The 20,753-nt window shown below is 55.3% G+C and overlaps 1 protein-coding gene and 1 pseudogene across 3 annotated transcripts; both read left to right on the top strand.

The window, feature by feature from the left end:
- The first annotated feature begins 1,298 nt into the window (after window positions 1-1,298).
- Window positions 1,299-2,722, top strand: LOC311623388 (cytochrome c oxidase subunit 7B, mitochondrial-like; annotated as a pseudogene). The gene is made up of 2 exons: window positions 1,299-1,356; window positions 2,450-2,722. The product of its transcript is annotated as a cytochrome c oxidase subunit 7B, mitochondrial-like (transcript).
- A 9,395-nt stretch (window positions 2,723-12,117) lies between these two features.
- HOMER3 (homer scaffold protein 3) lies at window positions 12,118-20,532 on the top strand. Of its 2 annotated transcripts, none has more exons than XM_084885489.1 (10): window positions 12,118-12,136; window positions 14,667-14,748; window positions 14,828-14,984; window positions 15,208-15,339; window positions 17,074-17,181; window positions 17,939-18,063; window positions 18,656-18,812; window positions 19,110-19,220; window positions 19,326-19,412; window positions 20,042-20,532. In XM_084885489.1, exons 2-10 carry the CDS (start codon window positions 14,735-14,737, stop codon window positions 20,231-20,233), a joined length of 1,083 nt encoding a protein of 360 aa, XP_084741615.1. In that variant the 5' UTR covers window positions 12,118-12,136; window positions 14,667-14,734; the 3' UTR covers window positions 20,234-20,532. The 2 variants fall into 2 exon arrangements, with proteins under 2 accessions (XP_084741615.1, XP_084741614.1); XM_084885488.1 differs by lacking the exon at window positions 12,118-12,136 and adding an exon at window positions 12,811-12,942.
- Window positions 20,533-20,753: the final 221 nt, after the last annotated feature.

Raw genomic sequence — 20,753 nt, 5'->3', positions numbered from 1 at the left:
TCCATCCTCCCTGATTGGGGCTGGCTGTACCCCGTCTGTGCACTAATTCGTGCGCTGGGTCTCTAGTATCTCAATAAAGCTGCTGAGCTTTAGCCAATTTGGCTCAGTGGCCAGAGTGTTGGCCTGTGGACTGGGTGGTCCTGGGGGTTCGATTCCAGCCAAGGGCACATACCCGGGTTGCAGGCTCAACCCCCTCTGGGGGGCATGCAAGAGGAAGCCAATCAATGATTCCCTCTCATCATTGATGTTTCTTTTCTTTCTTTTTTTTTTTTTTAATATATTTTATTGATTTTGTACAGAGAAGAAGGGAGAGAGATAGAGAGTTAGAAACATCGATGAGAGAGAGTCATCGATCAGCTGCCTCTTGCACACCCCCCACCGGGGATATGCCCGCAACCAAGGTACATGCCCTTGACCGGAATCGAACCCGGGACCCTTCAGTCCCCAAGCCGACGCTCTATCCATTGAGCCAAACCGGTCTCGGCTCATCATTGATGTTTCTATCTTTTCCTCTCCCTTCCTCTCTGATATCAATAAAAATATAAGATAAAATAATAATAATAAATAAATAAATAAATAAATAAATAAATAAATAAATAAAACTGTTGGAAAAATGAATAAAGAGATCTGGGGTACCCTTAACTCCACTTCCACCCATGGGAACACCTGCATGAATATAGTACATTATCACAGAAAATTGACAGCAATACACTGACAGACTTTATTTAGGTTTTGCCAGTTGCACATGCACTCATTTGTGTGCCTCACAGACTCTTAAAGAAGAGTAATAATGGCGGCAGCTGTTAGAGAGCCAGCTCCGCAACAGGCTTACTGGGACCCAACCTCACAACAGCTCTGGGAGGTGGGCGCCCTCCCCCAGAAGAGGCTCAGAGGAAGAAAGTCTACCCAGCACTGAATCTTGGTGGATGGTGTGAGGCCGGGACCATTTGTTTTGCTCCACGTGGAACCTGGAGCTCCAGAACAACTTCCTGAAAAGCGTTTCCGTGTCCGGGCTCACACAGGGACCGGGGACGGGGCAGGGATTCCAATCCAGAAACAGCTGACTCAACCGGGAACAGTCTCCACATCCCGTGCGGGCCCGAGGCCAGCAAGCGCTGCCCTGTCAGCACAATGCAGGGACTTTTAAAAGTTTGCCAAAGGAAGCCGGGCGGGGAGGTGCAGGCCAGCTCTGACTTGCTTCCTTCCCACAGAATGGTGAAACATCTCACTCAGGCTTCTGCCCACCCAGCCCCTCCTTTTTTAATTTCTTCCTTTTCCTGCCTTCTTCTGGGGGGAAGATGGACATCTGGCCGTTTGTCTGTGTTCCTGTGCACCTCTTTGCCAAAGAAGTTCAAGGTCATGGGAGATGTGAACATGAGTCCCCAGGGCCACCCTCCGTCCTGCCCAGGACCCGCCCAGTCTCCCTGAATCACAGAGAAACTCTGCCAGATATCTAGGAGCCTCCTAGACCCCTCTTCTCCTTCAGCCTCCAGAACATTCCCCTCAAACCCTGGACCAACTTCTCATGGTCACTTCCCCCACTCCGGCAGACCATCAGAGGCTCCTGGAGGCTGCCCCAACTCATCTTCGGTTTCCCTGACACTATCGTCCTCCGAGTGCCTTCCCCAACAGCAGCCACAGGAAGGTTTCCAGAACTTATAAACCACACCAAGTTACCCCCCAGCTCAAGCTCTCCTAGGATTCCCTTCATCCTAGAATAGACCCTACTCCTGTGATCCCTAAGGAGGCCCAGCCCCTGCTCATCTCCCTGCCCCACCCCCGCTCCCTCACATACATTCTGTTGGAGCTTCAGCATCCTCCATGATGTTCCTCAAACATGTCCAGCTCCTTTTCCACCCCAGGACCTTTGCATATGCTGTGCCCTCCACCTGGAACACCCTTCCTCCTGACCTCATTGTGCATGACTCCTCCTCTTTCCAATTCCAGCTCAAATGTCACCTCCTCAGAGGGTGCCTCCCTGTACAACCAGGAGACAATAGGGCAGCCCCCACTTCACTCCTCCACCCTCACCCTCATTTGCATGCTCTCCAGGCCATCTCTGCTTCCTGCTTGATTTCCTTCTCAGTGCCTATGACCACTTGACCTCTCCTTGTTTATATATTTACCTTTTTTTAAATATATTTTATTGATTTTTTACAGAGAGGAAGAGAGTGGGATAGAGAGTTAGAAACATCGATGAGAGAGAATCATCGATCAGCTGCCTCTTGCACACCCTCTACTGGGGATGTGCCCGAAACCAAGGTACATGCCCTTGACCGGAATCGAATCTGGGACCTTTCAGTCCGCAGGCCTACGCTCTATCCACTGAGCCAAACCGGTTTCGGCTATATATTTACCTTTTATGCTTATTGTAACCCCCACATACAGCACAGGGCCCATAATATGGCTAGACCTCAAAATATCTTTGTAAAGGGTACTTGACCCCAAGTTCCAACAATTCGCAGCTGCAGTCGCTGCAGCGTAGTCTTCACAGTGTTTCCGTTGGCCAAAAACGCGCTAAGTTAGAAGCATTCAGCAAACAATGGCAAGGCAGGTCCACCAGAAAAGGACGCCCGATTTCCATGACAAATATGGCAGTGCTATTTTAGCTAGTGGAGCCGCTTTTTGTGTTGCTACATGGACCTATACAGCAACACAAGTTGGAATAAAACTGAACCTGTCCCCTGTTGGCAGAGTCACCCCAAAGGAATGGAGAGATTAGTAATCATCCCAGTTGATGATGAATTATTTCAAAACCAACTCATAATTGATGGCAAGTGAAAGCACTGTGTGCCCATTAAAATATGGCATGGTTAGAGAAATAAAGTACATTTGAAACCTTAAAATATATATATATATTTGCTGGAAGGGGCACAGTGGGTTGACATGGTAACGAGTGGAGGCTCCCTGGAGGAGGTGACACTGAGCAGAATTTTGGGGGCTTCCTGGAAGCCAGAGATCCCCCTGGTTGTGATATCGAATTGTTTTAGTTGAAGTAAAATTTGCATAACACAAAATAATGATTTTAAAGTGTATCGTTCAATGGCACTTAGTACATCTATTAATACAACGTTGGGCAATCACTGCCTGTTTCTAGCTCCAGAACATTTGACCCTTAAGACGGCACTCCCCAACCTGCCTTTGGGAGCCTCTGATTTCAATCCACCTCTTATGATGCCAATGTCTGTAATATTTATCTGCAAATGTCAGATATCCAGAGAAACAGACACAGAGGGGGATGTGGCATGGTATGGAAGGCAGTATGGCCCTAGGTGACCATCAAAGGCTTTGAAAAGGTTCGATTGATTGATTGATTGATTGATTGATTAATTTTAGAGAGAGCGGAAGGGAGAGGGATAGAGAGATAGAAACATCAATGAGAGGAAACATCATCGTTTGGCCGCCTCATACATGCGCCTCATACATGCCGCCTCATACATGCAGGGGAATTGAGCCTGCAACTTGGGCATGTGCCCTGACTGGGAATTGAACCAGCAACCTCTTGGTTCATGAGTTGACACTCAACCACTGAGCCATGCTGGCACGGCTGTGATTCCACTGTTAAGGCCAGCCCCCAAAAGCATTCCTTGAGGAGGCACCCTAGATGCCCAACCACAGGGCATCAGTTTAACAAATCATGGGAAAGCCCTGATAAAATCTTCCAACTCAGGAGGGCAGACTGATATTAACCGGTGTTGGAAGCGGACCTCCACTGAGAAGCCATGGGTACAGCGTGATTGCATTGTGGCTGAGAAGAGGCGAAGAAAAAGTAGAAATCTAGAATGGAATAGGCCATCCCATAATAACGGTGATTTCTGGGCATTCATTTTGTCCTTAAATTCTCATTCCCTCAACAGATTTTTACCTAGCACCTGGAGGGTGCCAGCCCATGCCCGCTGAGGACAGGGATGGCATCTGAATTTAGTTTGTTTCCTGTGTGTTTTTTTAAAAAAATATTTTTTTATTGATTTCAGAGAGGAAGGGAGAGGGAGAGAGAGATAGGAACATCAATGATCATCAATCAACCGCCTCCTGCACGCAGCTACACTGGCGATGGAACCCAAACCCGGGCATGTGCCCTGACCTGGAATCAAACCGTGACCAGGTTCATAGGTCAGTGCTCAACCCCTGAGCCACGCCGGCCGGGCTCTGCCAGTGTGTTTAAACTTCTCAGTGAACGCCAGGCACATTGTAAGTTTGGAATAAAAATGCACTCAGGGAATTAAATACTAAGACAACGGATCTATTTACATTATTTACATTAGGCTTATTGGCGTTTCCTCTGAAACAGATTTTACACTGAGTACATATCACTTTGCCAGTCAGAAGAGAAAATACATAAAGCTAAACATGTTAGAAGCCCTAATCGGTCTGGCTCAGTGGAGAGTGTCGGCCTACAAACTGAAGGGTCCCGGGTTCGATTCCAGTCAGGGGCATGTACCTTGGTTGCGGGCACATCCCCAGTGGGAGATGCTGCAGGAGGCAGCTGATCGATGATTCTCTCTCATCGATGTTTCTAGCTCTCTATCCTTCTCCCTTCCTCTCTGTAAAAAATCAATAAAATATATTTTTTAAAAGAAAAATTACTAAACACACACACATACACAAACATACACACATATATATGTTAGAATTTGCATCAACGTATGAACCAGCAGCTCACATTCCATTCTCGGTCAGGGCACATGCCGGGCTGCCTGCTCAATTCCCAGTGGGGTGGCGTGCTGGAGTCAGCCAACCAATGATTCTCTCTTCATTGATGATTTTATTTCTCTCTCCCTCTCCCTTCCTCTGAAATCAATACAAATATATTAACAAAGAAAAGGAAAGAAAATGTATGCATGTATGTCACCACCCTCCCCCAACCCCTATACCACTGAGGCCACAGCAGCTCCTGGCTTCTCTCCAAGAATAAGATTCGTACATCCCAGCTTCTGAGGTCTACTCACCAGCCCACTAGCCACTCAACACTCTTCCCACTGTCTCAGGAGGCGGGAGGGTCCCCGTGGGTCCCTGGGCTCTTGGCACAGCTCCCTCCCTCTCTCAGACGCAGTTTCCACCGCTGTAGAGATGGCTGCGACAGCTCCCACCAGGCCCAGCTCCTGAGTTTAACACTCGGATGTCACTGTCTTAAAGTTCTGAACAACTTTTCCACAAGGGCCCCTGAATCTTTCCTTGGCCCTGGATCCTGCACATCAGCCAGGCTGCCCTTGCTGGGTCTGTGGACAAGCTCGTACCCTGTGCTCTGCCGTGGCCCCCCGCCTGGGAAGTGGGCGGCCTGTGCAGAGTGTCTCCCCTGGGTATGCAGTTGGTGCCTAATGTGTGATCCTTTCCCTCAGTGGTCCTCCTCCCCCAGCCCTGGGGGCAACAGATTCCTCTACAGGAAGCAGGTGTTTCCGTCCAGTGGGAGGCTGGAATTTCAGTGATAAGAGGGCCTTAAAGAGAAAGAGAGAGAGAAAGGAAGGAAGGCCGGACAGGGCAGAAAGGAGGTTATTTAGACAGGCTTCCTCCCTGAGGGCCCGGGAGGGGCTGGAGCACAGAGCCGGTGGCCAACTCCAAAGATAGAATAATAGCTCCGATAACAATGCCATTCGTTTATCAAGTACAAACCGGGGTTGCCCTCTGCGTGGGGATAGCCGGGGAAGAAAGTCTTAAAATCGCCTTCCTCAGGCCACCTGTCACGTGGTACTCTGGTGAATTATATCTAAAACAGCAGTCGGCAAACTCCTTAGTCAACGGAGCCAAATCTCAACAGGACACGATTGACATTTCTTTGGAGAGCCACATGTTTGAAACGTAAACCTCTTTTAAGGCCACTTCTTCAAAACAGACTCGCCCAGGCCGCGGTATTTTGTGGAAGAGCCACACTCAAGGGGCCAAAGAGCCGCAGGTGGCTCGCGAGCCACGGTTTGCCGACCACGGTTCTAAACCATGTAAAAGCAGGTCCCGTCCCTTTCCTGCTCGAAGCCTTTCCCGGCTCCCCAGGCCTGTGGGTATGCAGTCTACGTTCTTCTCTGTGACCCAGCCTAGGGAGGTCCCTGCCCATCTGGCTCCCCCCTCTCGTCCCCAGTCACCCTGTTCCAGCCACACCTGCCTCCTGGCTGCTGCTGCAGGGGGCTGAGCACACCCCCCTCAGGTCCTCTGCACATGGAGGCCCCCCAACCACTGCCTCCTCTGAGCAGCCCTCACCCACCACCGGCGCGTGTTGCTTTGCCCGGTTTTCTCTCCTTTGCGAAAAGCTGTCAGAAGTCATCCTCCTTGACCCTTTCCTTGTCATCCATCTTGTCTACCAGGTAGCTGTGCTCTCCCTCAGGGTAGGGCCTCCCGCGGCGCTGAGACCCAATTAGGGCTCCGTAATCACAAGTGAGCAGGAGGGGAACCCAGTCCCAGAGGAGGCGACAGGCTCGGGGAGGCCCCCATGGAAATGGGCTCTTGGGCTCTTGGAGTCTGAGCCCAGATTGCACCAAATTCCCCTCCTGTGGGGAAACCAGGTTCCAGAGGCTGCAGGGAAAGGGCCAAGCTTTCCACCTGGCCAACTTTTGATTTGGGGAATCAGCCTAAGCCGCCTAAGTCTGTTTTCTCTTTTATAAAAAGGATGTTTGTCCTGGCCAGTTTGGCTCAGTGGATAGAGAGTTGGCTTGTGGACTGAAAGGTCCCAGATTCTATTCCGGTTAAGGTCATGTACCTTGGTTGCGGGCACATCCCCTGTAGGGGGTGTGCAGGAGGCAGCTGATTGATGCTTCTCTCTCATCGATGTTTCTACTTCTCTATCCCTCTCCCTTCCTTTTTGCAAAAAAATCAATAAAATATATATTTTTTAAAATGATGTTAGAGGTCAGGTCCATGGGGCCCTGCCTTGGGCTGCCACAGCAGGTGTCCTCCACCCCAGTGCCCCCTTTGTACCCTCTCACACTGGGTGACACTGGGGCCCTGAGAGGTCTGGACCTACACCTGGACTCCAAGGAGCCCCAGTCTGAGGTAGAAGCAGAGCCAGACATGGACCCCTATGGGGTCAGGGTTCGAGGAGTGGAAGTAGTCTGGGAAGGCTGCCTGGAGGAGGAGGTGTTGGCAGTGAGGTCAGAGGCTCAGATGCGGCGTCCAGCAGCATGGCCCATGCGATGAGGAGCTGGGTTCTTCCTCGGAGGCCTCCAGGAGAGCAGGAAAGTGAACAATGCAGCTAGTTAAAGAGGTCCTGGGGGGCAGAGGGAGGGCTGTGTTTTTGGGGGGTGGCCTAGAGTGGCAAATCCTGATTCCAACCTGTGTCTGGAGACCGGGAAAGGCCTCCCCTGGCAAATCAGGAGACGAGGCTGCCACATCTGAGTCACCCAATTCCGGCAAGAACATTCGGCGCTGGGCGGCCCCACGTGGGCCGCCACCAAACAGGAACACGGCCCCCCTTCTCCCCGGAGCCCCGCCCCCACTGTCTTCCCCGAGGCCTCCTGCTCTCTGTTCCCACAGCTGTTCCTTCAAGGCCACAGAAGGAGAGTGGGAGGAGAGGGCAGGCAAGGGAGAGACCATGCAGGCTGCTCAGCCAGAACTCAGGAATTTGTGGGGAGGGGAGCTTCCCTGGCAGAAGGTCCAGCGTGTGCCGGGGCTGTCCGAGCCTCAGAACTCTGTCCAACATGTGGAAACTGAGGCTCACGGAAAAGAAGGTCTGTACACATACACACCCCGGCTCTCTCCTGAGAGCTACAATTCAGCCTCGAGCCTGCGGTATAAATCTGATCACCTCCCTCCGTCTCCGGCTCCACACTCTCCCAAGGCTCCCCGGTACCTGGGACAAAACCCACACCTCACCACGGCCCCTGAGGCCCTCCCTGGCCCCTCAGCCCACAGAAACCCCTACTGTCCTCCCACTCACTGTGCTTTGGCCACCTGGCCTCCCTCCAATGCACCCAGTCCATCCCGACCTCAGGGCCTTTGCACATTCTGTGCCCTCCGCCTGGCGAGAGCACTCTTTGTGAGCCATTAGCCCTGTTTAATCTGTCAAGAAAAGTGCAAAGAGAGGAGGTCACAAGCCCAGAAACACACAGCCAGTGGGAGATGGCCAGTCCCACCCCCAGCCATCTCCCACCAATGGTACCACGCTGAAACTAGGCCTCCCGAACAGCCCACCTCGGAGCTGATTCCCAGCCCCTCCAGGGCTTGCCGCCTCAGCTACGCGCCCGAGACCCTCAGGCCTCAGGCCCAAAGTCCCTGCTCAGGGAGCTCCTGGGCCAACCCAACCCCCACATCTCCCAGTGTCCCTCCTGCTGCGATTCCTCCGCCCCAATTTCTGCCCTTCATTTGGGCAGATGCTGAAGCCTTCAAGGACGGCAAAGCCAAAAATAATCGGGCGACCTACCTCCGGAAAGTGGAGCAGCCCCGCCCAGCCACCTGGCACCCTGGAGGTAATTAGTGCACGAGGCAACGAGGGTAATTAGGTCTGTGGGATCCAGACCACGGATCGGTGTTTGGAGGTAGGAGGGACTTCTCCTGGTCCTGGGAACTCGAGCCCAAAACCCAGCGCGTGACCCCACCCATCCCCAAGCCCCTGTGGGCCTGGGCCTACAGGTGCCTGGCTCTGTCACTTCCTGGGTGCTGTTTGTTTAGTGAGTTAACCTTGGCCTTGGGTAGAAATTGAGTCGGATCTAAATTTAAGGCAGGGTGACTTTCACACACACACACACACACACACACACACATTTTTGTTGTTAATTCTCACCCAAGGGTATTTTTCCCATTGATTTTTAGAGAGAGTGAAAAGGAGGGAGGGAGGGAGAGAGAGTGAAACATCTTTGTGAGAGAGACACATCGATTTGTTGCCTCCCACACGTGCCCCGGCCAGTGCCAGGGATCGAACCTGCAACCCAGGTTCGTGCCCTTGACTGGGAATCAAACCCATGGCCTTTCAGTGCGTGGGCAGGCGGTCTAACCACTGAGCAACCCCGGGGGAGGGCCACTTTCACCAAGACTGGGCCATCAAACTCTCCTGTGCCATGGCCCCCATACATCCACCCGATGCTGGGAGATGCAAAACCCAAGGGAGGCCTCAATCCAGCCCTCGAGGTGCCCTCCGGCGGGGGAAGTCAGTGTTAGACACAAATGTCCCGAGCCCTTGGGGTCAGGGTTGGACCAGGAGGGAGGGTGCGGGGGAGTTCTAGAGAAAGAGGAAGGAGGCTTCTCAGAGAAGAGGACATTGAAGGTGGGCTTTGAGGGACGAAAGTTTTCCCCAGGCTAAGGTGTGATGCTGGCTCTACGGGCATGGCTGCAGGGGAATGAGGAGGAGGAGGAGGAGGATGACCGGGCAGGCACACAGGAGGATATCACACCAGATTGGAACTGAGCTCACTCAGGGTTGGGACCCTTCACCCCTAAAAAGGAATATCCTAAGAGCTTTGCTCTGGATTGAAACCACATGCCCAAACACTCAAGAATAAATCTGTTTATAACAGAGAACGTTTGTGAAGCTCCTGGGACCATGCCCTCTTCCCTTCCACTCAGGGACTCTTTGTATTCTTACTGGAAATCTCAGAAGTAAGCAGCATTCTTTTTTCTTTTCTTTTTTTTTTAAATATATATTATTGATTTTTCACAGAGAGGAAGAGAGAGGGATAGAGAGCTAGAAACATCAATGAGAGAGAAACATCGATCAGCTGCCTCCTGCACACCCCCCACTGGGGATGTGCCCGCAACCAATGTACATGCCCCTGACCGGAATCAAACCTGGGACCTTCCAGTCTGCAGACTGACGCTCTATCCACTGAGCCAAACCGGTTTCCACTGTAAGCAGTATTCTTTTTTTTTTTTTTTAATATATTTTTTTTACAGAGAGGAATAGTTAGAAACATCGAAGAGAGAGAATCATTGATCAGCTGCCTTTTGCACACCCCCTACTGGGGATGTGCCCGCAACCAACATAGATGCCCCTGAATGGAATCGAACCTGGGACCCTTCAGTCCGCAGACCGACGCTCTACCACTGAGCCAAACCGGTTTCGGCTGTAAGCAGCATTCTTAATGCACATTTTATAGATGAAGAAACTAAGGCACAAAGAGGGGAAACTGGCTTCTTTAAAGTCACACTGCTGGTGTTAACGTAAAAAACATTCAAACCTGTAAAGAATTTTTGTGAGTTTGAGCCAAACTGTCGACAATTGCTGGGAAGCAGAACCTTAACAAATTGAGATAATGCTCCGGAGAATGGTGGGTTTTCCTCTATTTTTATACATGGCAATCAAAGGAGGGACGAAGTTGGGTTACATGAAATCCACTGGTGATAGACTAGAGAGGCAGGAGAAAGCAAGGGGGGTGGGCAGGGAGACGGGTAACCCCTAGGATTGGATAAAAAGTGAAATGATGGACACATACTTAGATAGGTGCAGGAACAATGAACATAATGATGAAGAAATTTGTGTATCTGTTCTGGCACCCACCACATCTGGTTGTGCCCCAAGGGCTCCAGAAAAAGGGAAGTTACAAGTTACCCAGACATTTCAAGGACATGTTATCATAGATGCAAAAAGACAGATAGGCTCAGTTAAGGTAAGGTTGACCTTGTCAGTGAAGATACCAGCCTAGAAGGTGACTACCCAACATAACTGCTTTTAGTTAAAGTTTAATTTCAGACCATCCTTTGTGGTTATTTTTGGTCTTTGAGTTTGCAAGCCTGACATACAGACCTCCTCTGAGCCTGTCAGGTCAGCATGTGGCCCACACTGGTAAGAGGCAGCAGGGCTGGGAATCACATTCTGGCTCATGTGACTCTGGAGACAACCAAGCACCAAGACTGGAGCCTAGGAATCCCTTCTGGAAGCATTTACAGCGTGCCTGCTGCAGGTCAGGCTTGCTCTAGGTGTTGGAGCAAAGCTGCAGAACAATTAACATGATGATGAAGGAATCTGAAGGATAATGAAGAGGTGGACAGAACCCAAGTCGTGCTATGACAGATCTGGGTGACCGTGGTGACCCATGCCCTGTGGTTGGGCGTGTGGCTTTGGGGAAGAATGACAGACTTCCCCTGATCTGATCGGACAGGAGCCCTCCAGGGAGCAGAGAGCATTTCGCCTTAGTTCAAATGTAGCTAGGCAGAGATCGTAAGTTCACTCGGCAAAGTGTTTCTCAAGAGCCAAACAAGACATTTTTAGTTCCTTTTCGGTCCCTCCTGTGACAAGTTGCTCATTCCCTCACGTCCTTCTTCAACCTGAAGGGAAAGCTGCTGCTTCTGGTCAGCCCCTCTGCCCTGCGAGGAGAAGAGGCCTGAGTCCGTGTCTATATCCAGGGAACAGTGAGGAGCCACTGGTGTCACCTGGACCCTCCCCGCTTCCTCCCCCACCTCAGCCCTGTGAGCCTCCTCCCCCACCTCAGCCCTCCTCTCCACCTCACCTGGAGAATCAGCCCATTCTCCAGGTGAGAAAACTGAAGTCCGAACTGACAGAGCCACCCCCTCAGTGTGGACTTGACTAAGACAATATCAGGTTAGGGCTGCTCCAGGCCAGCACGATCCCCACTTTCTTGCTGTTGCCTTCTGCCCACAGGAGGAGGGAATCTGGCCGGGGCCCCTTCCCACCCAAGGGCCGAGTGGCCCTGGCTACAGAGCTGTAGCCTCCAGCATTCAACACACCCTGAATGGCTTCCAGAAGCCTTGGCCCTGCCGGCACCTATCCGGTTACTATTTTTTTTTTTTTAAATTATATTTTTGGTAATAAGGAAAAGTCACTCTGCACAGAACAGACGGTATTCTCTTTGTTCATGCATTTCGTGGCTTCGGGCCTGAGAGCAAAGCCAAATCCTTTGCCGGTGCAGATGCCTGGTGAAGCTGGAAACCGAGTCTGTGCTTGCATTTCCCCAGCGAGGCTGGGGGACCAGGATGCCCCGCCCTCCGGAGCGCCCCGATCCGGCCACAGCTGAACACATGAACAGGTGACACACATCAGGGGTGTCACGGAAAGGGATGGGGCATGGGGACAGGACAGGGCGAGATCCTTTCCAAGCCCAGGTTGGTCTGACAAGCTTCTAGGAGAGCGACCACGGAGCCAAGCCTGGAAGGAAGAGGCAGAGTCTGTCCTGAAGGAAGGGAATGCCTGGTGGAGGCAAAGTCCTGGAGGGAGTCAACTCCGACGTTGGCCTGGGGATATGTCTCCAGAATTCACCTAAAGGTAATTGGAAGCTAAGAGCTCAGATGTGTGATTCTTGTCAGGGAAACAGACATGAAAGAAGAGGGAGATGTGACAGACAAGACGAAAAGCAAAGCCTCGGCGTTGTCAGAAAGCTCAGCTGCGGGGAGGCTCAGAGCTTCAGGGACGCGATGGCATTCTGTGACTTGGGGCAGGCCGGGCGGGGAGGCGGCCACAGCTGTTGCTGGCAGAAGGCCCTGCTCCTGACATGGGTATGAAGGGGTGCCCTGCCTCTGGCCAGAGGAGCAATCGGGTCGTGCGGACCTCCAGGGGACTCGCCCCTTTGGTGGGAACTGGACACCGACATTCACTCCCCCCATCCTGGATTCTGGGACCCTAACACCCATCCTCCGGCCGGCGTTGGCCTCGGCACAGTTGTCTTGTTACAGATCCCTGTCTGCCCGCCTCCGGAGTCTCTGCCTCTCTCCCCAGCCTCTGTCTCTGGGTCTGGGTCAATGTCCTTCCCTGCTCACCCAGTCCCCTAACCCCCCACCCTTACTCCCCGCGCTCCCCGCCCTTTCTCCGTGCACCGGGCTCTCCACCCCTTCCCCCGCCCGCCCCGCCGCGGAGGCCGGCAGGGGGAGCTGCGGGCCCTCGGGACGCGGAGGGCGGGGAGGGAGCGGGAGGCGGGGCGGCGCTGCGTCGGGACCGCTGCGATGGGACCGGAGGCGGCGCGGGCGGCGGCGGCGGCGCAGACAAAGGCGCGGGCGGCGCGGAGGGCGCGGGGAGCCGGCGCCGCGGGCCGCACCCCACTCCGCCGGGACGCTCGCGGGGAGCCAGCCGGCAGGGTGAGCCTGGCCAGCCGGGGCTGCGTGCTGGCGCGGGGGCCCCCGAAGTTGCAGGGCCGAGGAAGGGAGGGCGCGGGGGACCCCGAAGTTCTGGACACGGAGGCGGGGGGCGGTCCGGGGAGCCCCGAAGCACCGGTCTTGCGGCGGCTCCGGAGCCCCAAGTTCCGGAGCTCGAGTCGGGAAGCGGGGACAGGGAGCGAGCGTCCCAAAGTTCCTCGCCGGGAGGCTGCGGAGGCGCCTCCGAAGTTCCAGACCCGGGGAGGGCGCGAGGGGACCCCGACTTTCTGGACCTGGGCGTGGAGGGGGCGGGGGGTCCCGAAAGTCTGGGAATCGGGGCGGCGCGGAGGGTCCCCGAAGTGACGGGCCTGGGGTTGGAGGACGCAGATCATAGGGTCCCGAAGCTCTGGACCCGGAATCGGGGACGTCACGAGGATCCCGAAGTCCCGAGGTTGGGGACCGCGTGTCCCCAAGTTGTGGCAGCGCCGGGCGCCCCGCTCCTGAGCGTGTGGGGGACCCCGTCCTGCCCGGGCCCCTGGGGTGGGCTGCGCCCGCTCCAGCGGTGGAGGCTGGAGCGCCGGGCGGGGGCGGGCCCCTCCGGGAGGGAGCCTAGGGCCGGCGGCGCGGGGGCATGACTCGCTGGTGAGTAACTTTCCCCGAACGTGCGAGTCACAGCGGGAGCGCCCCGCCGGAAGGGCCGGAGTTCCCGGGACCCCGGGGCCCAGCCGGACCCAGGCCTGCCCCCAACCTCGGCCGGAGCTGCCGCCCTTCCCCCGCCAGGGGTCGGATTTCAGACCCCGTGACCAGGACAGCAGCTGCCCGGGACTCGGGTGGGGGTGCAGTCCCCCTCGGACCACGGAGACCACTAAGCCCGGGTGTCCCTTCCCCCAACTCGCCTCCCCTCCCCCAGGTCCCTCCTGAGTCCCCTGCAGATACCCTGGATGCAAGTTGGAGGGGCAGGGGAGGGGTCACACACACACACACACACACACACACACACACACACACACCCCGTCCCTGTCCCCCGCAGCTATTCCTGGCTTCTGTGGGGTGGTGGCTAGAGAGAGGCGTGTGGGGAGCCCATATCCCAGCCTTGGTTCCACTCAGCCCCCTGAGTGGCGATGGAGATCGGGTACTGGGGACCAGGGTGGTCCTGTTTGGCTGCATCTTGTCTTTTTGACAAGGATGGGGGCTCCCTCATTGGACTCTGACACGAAGTCTGTGCCTGTGTCCTCGGGTGGAAATGAAGGGGCCCCTTTGGGAGGCCAGTGGGGATGGGTCTCCCAGTAGGCACCTGGGGAAGCCACAGTGTTTGCTGGAGGCTCAGAGGTTTGAGGAGAAATAGGTGAATGTGTGGGAACTACTGAAGGGGAGCTGGCCTTGGCCTCCTCCACCCACCCTGAGACAGGGGGCTTCGCCAAGGACTTCATAACCCGGAGGAGGCTAGGTTTCTGCTGAGATGTCAGGGGTCCCCTCTTGCCCAGGGTGTCGTAGGAGCCTCTCCAGGGGGAGAGAGTCAGGGTCTCCTTGATCTGAGCGATCGACTGATTCTCTTACCTTTTTTGGTTGAAATTCCACTCATGGTGCACCTGGTGGTGAGTCCTGAGGTTGGACCTGCTTGGCCTCCTCCCTCAGCCTGTCCGGGACACACACACACGGACACACACACGGACACACACACACACACACACACACACTCACACACTCACAAGTCCTTTCTCCCCCAGACGCCGAACCAGCCGCTCCTGCCACCTCTCTGGCTGCCCCTTGGAGCCCACCTAGCCCAGCCTGACCAATGTCCACAGCCAGGTGAGCCCTGCCCCCACCGGCGTGGCCCTGCGCCCTCGGGGGAGTGCTGGTCCCCGCTGAGCACCCTCTCCCTGTGCAGGGAGCAGCCCATCTTCAGCACGAGGGCACATGTGTTCCAGATCGACCCAGCCACCAAGCGCAACTGGATCCCCGCGGGCAAGCACGCACTCACCGTCTCCTACTTCTATGATGCCACCCGCAACGTCTACCGGATCATCAGCATTGGGGGTGCCAAGGTCCTGGCAGGGCCTGGTTGGGTGGCGGGCCTGGGTCTGGTTGTAGCCTTGCTGTGTGCCCGGGGATAGGTCATGAGGAGCCCTGACCCTTCCTGGGCATCAGTCTCTTCCTCGCGAAATGGCTCAGACAAGGATCTTGGAGGCACCAATAGAAAGTGATACCCTAGTTGCTCTCATATTCATTATTAACAGTTCCATTGACCTTGAACTTTCCTTTCCTCAGGCCATTATCAACAGTACTGTCACCCCCAACATGACCTTTACCAAAACCTCCCAGAAGTTCGGACAGTGGGCAGACAGCCGTGCCAACACTGTCTACGGCCTTGGCTTTGCTTCTGAGCAGCATCTAACCCAGGTGGGCCTCAGGGGTACATGGTGGGAAGGACAGGGCGGGGTCTGTGTCATCTCTTGGGTGCCCTGGGGCCCCTGGTCAGGTGCCGAGCCTCCCCTTTCCGGCTGCAGAAGTGGACAAGCCAGAAGCCCTTCCCTGTTCCCTGACTCACATCCCAGCTCTGCAGGACACCTCCAATTTCAGCACCCGGCCCCTCTCCGGGTTCCAGAATGGGCTGGGCGCTTCCCCATACGCACTAGCACTGTGTCATCCTTCCCTCCGCCCCCTGCTGTCTTTATCGGCAGAGTTGTTTTATCCATTGTTTCCCTGGATGCTTGGTTTGTGCTCTCCGAGTCCGCTGAGGGCATGACGATTTTCTTCTATTAGCTTTTGTTTTCCTTTCATATTTAGGGCTTGAATTTACTTCTGTGGGTAGTGTATGGTAGTATTTATTCCCACAGTAGTACCCAGTTGATCTTGGGCCATTAAAAAAAATTTTTTATATATATATATATATATATATATATATATATATATATATATATAATTATTTTTTTTTTTAATTTTTTTTTACAGAGAGGAAGAGAGAGGGAGAAACAGAAACACTCATGATGAGAGAGAATCATTGATTGGCTGCCTCCTGCACACCCCCTACTGGGGATTGAGTCCACAACCCAGGCATATGCCCTGACCTGGAATTCATAGATCGATGCTCAACTACTGACCCACACTGGCCCGGCGATCTTGGGCCGTTTTTGAAAAGACCATTTGCCCCCAGTGAATTGCGCCAACCCCTTTGCACAAATCAAGTGGCTGTATATCAGTAAATATTTCCTTTATTTAAAAAAAAAAATTTTTTTTTTTTTATTGCTTTCAGAGAGGAAGGGAAGGGGACAAAGATAGGAACATCAGTGATGACGGAGAATCGCTAATGGGCTGTTTCCTGCATGCCCCACTCTGGGGACCAAGCCTTCAACTCAGGCATGTGTCCTTGACCGGAATCGAACCTGGGACCCTTCAATCCGCAGGTTGATGCTCTATTCACTGAGCCAAACCAGCTAGTGCTAAATATTTCCTTTAAAAAGTATTTTCAAACTTCCCTAGCTGGTTTGACTTACTGGAAAGCTGAGATAGGCAGCAAATGTAAAAACATTAATACAGCCTGGCCAGTAAGGCTCAGTGGTTGAGCATCAATCTATGAAGCCGGAAGTCACAGATCCGATTCCTGTCAGAGTTCAGGCTCGATCTCCAGTAGGGGGTGAATAGGAGGCAGCAGATCAGTAATTCTCATTATTGATGTTTCTATTTCTCCTTCTCTCTCTCTGAAATCAATAAAAATATATCTTAAAAACAAACAAAAATTAGTACAACAGAAATGAGAACAGGACAGTCACTCTCACTGGCGAGGCTGTGTCATACCAGGATATTTGCACGTGTTCACACATTAAAGCCAGATTAGCGCCCGCCTGAGGCTCTCCTTGCTGAAGTAAGCTGGATGGAGAGGGAGAGGCGATTCCTTTCTCAGGGTGGCTCCATGTAAGCCTCCCCCATGACCATCCCACCCCCTGCTCTAAGCTCATTCTGCCCTCTGGGGCGTCATTTTCCAAGCCCCCTACCCCTTCCCCAGTTCATGAGCGGAGGGATGCACAGAGTTCCCTTTGTGAGTGACAGCGGTGGTTCTGGCTGGACGGTAACGGGCTGGGGCCTCAGGGGACGGGCCAGGGGGGTGTTGACTGACTTTCTGTCCCCCCTCCTCAGTTTGCTGAGAAATTCCAGGAAGTGAAGGAAGCAGCGAGGCTGGCAAGGGAGAAATCTCAGGATGGGGGGGAGCTCACCAGCCCTGCCCTGGGGCTCTCCACTCACCAGGTCAGCACTCCCTGTCCCGTGCCTGCCCGGCAATACGGGGAGGAGAGGGGGGTCTGTGCCTGTGTGGTGATGTGCTCGTGCCCAGGACCAGATGCTCACACACTGTGGCGGGGACCACGGAGGAGGGGAGTGTGGGTGCCATGGAGCATGTCAGGAGGAATGTGGCCTAGCTTTGGGTCGGGGAAGACCAGAAAGCCAGCTCACATGGCCGAGGGGGTGGAGTAAAGAACTGGTCCCGGCCAGTTTACCCCAAGACTTTACTCAGTGCGATTTATTAACCACCTACTGTGTGCCTGGCCTAAGGCTGGGCTGGGGTTACAGAGATGAAAAGGCAGGCTGGCCCCTGCCCTCAGGGCTCCCGAGGTGAATTCATAAGAAATTCAGCATGGCCGAGAGGGCTTTCTGCAATGGATGTTGAAATTTGGCCCTAGAGGGGTACTGTTCCTAAGGTTTCAGATTGCTCCCCATTCCCCCCCCCCCCCCCCCCCGGACATTTCGAGTATCTCTGGGTTTAGACTGACCTGCTGTCAGTTTTGCTGCTGGGGAGTTGGTGAGAGCTCAGGCAGGCAAGGTTGAGGGCCAGAGTCCAGGACTCTGGTCTGGGGGGGCCCGGGGGAACCCTGGAGGATGGGTGAAAGGGGACGGATGCCTGCTCTCAGCCATGACCTCAGTAACATCAGTCTTGACCTTAACCATGATCTTCTAACCGGTCCTTGGCTGACACCCCCCGTGATCCCGCTTCTGTCCACACCCTTAGGTGCCCCCGAGCCCCCTCATCAGCACCAATGGTCCCCCCAGCGACGAGAAGCTGTTCCGCAGCCAGAGCGCGGAGGCCCCCGGCCCCGCGGAGCGAGAGCGGCTCAAGAAGATGCTGTCCGAGGGGTGAGGGGTCGGGCGGGGTACGGGGTCGCGGCAGGATGTGGGGCTCAGAAGCCGCCCAGGCGCGACGGGCAGCGGGTCTGACTCTGGACCTAAATCCTGGGGACCCAGAGGCGGCTAACCCCAACCATCCTGCCCCTTCCGGAGTTCGGGAGCCGACCCCGCCCTTGCACGCGCTGCGGCTCTGGCCCCGCCTTCCGAGGATCCCTCTGCCCCCGCCCCGCTCACACCCCCTCCGGGGAGTTCTGCCCGCGTGGCCTCCCAGCCCCACCCCGTCCTGGCTCGGTCCCGTGAGGGCCCACGCCGGGCTCCGCCGCATCCCCATTGTCTCACTGAACAAACCCCCGGCGCCTGAACTGACCCCGCCTGCGGCAGGGATCGCACCGCCCAGTCCCATTCACTCCTCTGGCTGAACCCGCCCGCCCAGGCTTTGGCGCCTTGGCCACGCCCCCACGCCCGCCCCTCCTCGACCCATTGTCCAATTACCAGCCCTGCCCGGTATGGCCCTGCCCCCTAGACAGTCCTGGCCCCGCCCCTAGCCTAGCGCGGCGGCCGGTCTGGCTCGCCCCCTAAGCCGACCCCTGTGTCCCCGTAGCTCCGTGGGCGAGGTGCAATGGGAGGCCGAGTTCTTCGCGCTGCAGGACAGCAACAACAAGCTGGCGAGCGCCTTGAGGGAGGCCAACGCGGCCGCCACCCAGTGGAGGCAGCAGCTGGAAGCACAGCGCGCGGAGGCTGAGCGGCTGCGGCAGCGGGTGAGGGGACCCTTCCTCCCCCTCAGAGACCCTGAGCCCCGGGCAACTGTGGAGCCTCTGCCCGAACATGTCCCGTCTGTCCTGGGTTCACCAACTGGCTGTGTGATCTCTATAGGTTACTTTCCTGAGCCTTAGTTTCATGCTCTGTAAAGTGGGTCTGATTTAGAGCCACCTCTCAAAGGGGTGTCAGATCTTAAAAGTTCCCTGCCAGGGGTGGGGTGGTAACCTCAAGCAGAAGGTACAGACTGAGCAGAAGGCAGATTCCCCAGAGAGTTGCTGACCATCCTGTTCAACCAGGTGGCTGAACTGGAGGCCCAGGCAGCCACAGAGCCGATCCCAGTCAGTGAGAAAGAGGGGCCAGGCCAGACGCTGGAACAGCTGGAGTCCTTAGTGCAAACCAAGGACCAGGTGAGCACTGAGCGTGTGAGTACGTGTGTCCCCGGGCCTCACCTTCCCTGACCTCCCACGGGAGAGCCAGGACCCCAGAACACCCTGGGAACTCTTCTCCACTAGGAGATCCAGACGCTCAAGAGCCAGGCTGCTGGGCCCCGCGAGGCCCCTGACGCCGTGGATCGGGAGGAGACGCAACAGAAGGTGCAGGTGTGTGTGGGTGCCAGGAGATGGGGTACATGGGCAGCCAGCTCTGGGGTGAGACAGACTTGGTATCTTCCCTTCCTGGCTGGCCCATTTTAACCTGTTTCTCCATCTATAAACGGGGTCAGGAAGCCATCTACCCTAAGGTGAAGGATTGGGAAGAGCAGATGCATGGAAGGTCTGAGGTTGTTTGTAAACGGTTGTTATCCATACAATTGGTTTTTAGATCCATTTACTCAACAAGCAATTTTTGAATCCCTGTTGAGCTTTCTTGACCCCATCAAGCCCTCACACCTCCCCAGCCTGCATTTGAACACAGTTCTGGCTGGCCTGGCTGTTGCTAAAAACTTTATCCAAGAAACATTCGTGGGGCCCAGTGTGTCTAAGGAACCACAAAGCCAGCGAGGCCGAGTTGGAAAGAGAAAGAAGGGGATGTGGATTTCATCCCCAGCCTGATGGGTCACGGGAGGACTCTCAGAGGAGGGGCGCCGTCAGTTCTGTGTTTGAATTGGCTGGGGGTCAGGGAGGACATCGAGACGGAGGGGGACTCGGCCCACGGTGGGAACTGTGGAGATGGCACTCAGAAACAGATGCCCCAGTCAGGGCTGGTAACCCTGCTCACCCTCTCCCTGCAGGACCTGGAAACCCGCAACGTGGAGTTGGAGCACCAGCTGCGGGTGACGGAGCGCAGCCTGGAGGAGGCGCGGGCTGAGCGGGAGCGGGCGAGGGCCGAGGTGGGCCGGGCTGCGCAGCTGCTGGACGTCAGGCTGTTCGAGCTGAGTGAGCTGCGGGAGGGCCTGGCCCGCCTGGCCGAGGGTGCGCCCTGAGCCGGGCCTGGCCGCCGGGCCTTGGAGGAGCCGGAGCCTGTGGGAGCAGGCTCCACACGGACGCTTCCCGTCTGGGGCCCGGGCTGGCCGCAGGCGGCCCAGCAGGCCACTTGCCCTGGCAGGGACCAGGGCTGACAGCCAACGGAGGGCCTGGCTGCTTACAGCTCAGGGGCTGTTGGGGGCTTTTCATTGTATAAGATTTCTAGACTCTCCACCAGGGCACATGCTGGTGCCGATTACATTTCTAAGCATGACTGTGTGTGTGGTGTGTGGACACTAAATGCCGTCATTGGACCTTCTCCTGTCTCCTCTCCAATACGTCTTAGCTGTCCTCTGTTCATGTAGGACTGGAAAGTCACTTGAGGTGAGCAGGATGGGGTTCAGAGCCCAATGGGGGAGCAGTGCCTAGGCCACACAGCTGCCCCGTCCTGCTGCCCCCATCCCCTGGGGCTCAGCTCATGACCAGTTTGGACTCAGGTGGCCCTGGTTAAGCCTCCCTTCACTCTGGCTGCAAACCCGA

The sequence above is a fragment of the Pipistrellus hanaki genome (assembly GCF_964339955.1).
Source record: "Pipistrellus hanaki genome assembly, chromosome: 5".
Classification (NCBI taxonomy): Eukaryota; Metazoa; Chordata; class Mammalia; order Chiroptera; family Vespertilionidae; genus Pipistrellus; species Pipistrellus hanaki.
This window is presented reverse-complemented; position numbering and strand designations above follow the sequence as displayed.

Coding starts and splice junctions, on each gene's coding strand:
- HOMER3 (XM_084885489.1), top strand. Junction 15,340..17,073: donor CTGAGCAGCATCTAACCCAG/GTGGGCCTCAGG, acceptor CCCCCTCCTCAG/TTTGCTGAGAAATTCCAGGA. Junction 18,064..18,655: donor AAGAAGATGCTGTCCGAGGG/GTGAGGGGTCGG, acceptor GTGTCCCCGTAG/CTCCGTGGGCGAGGTGCAAT.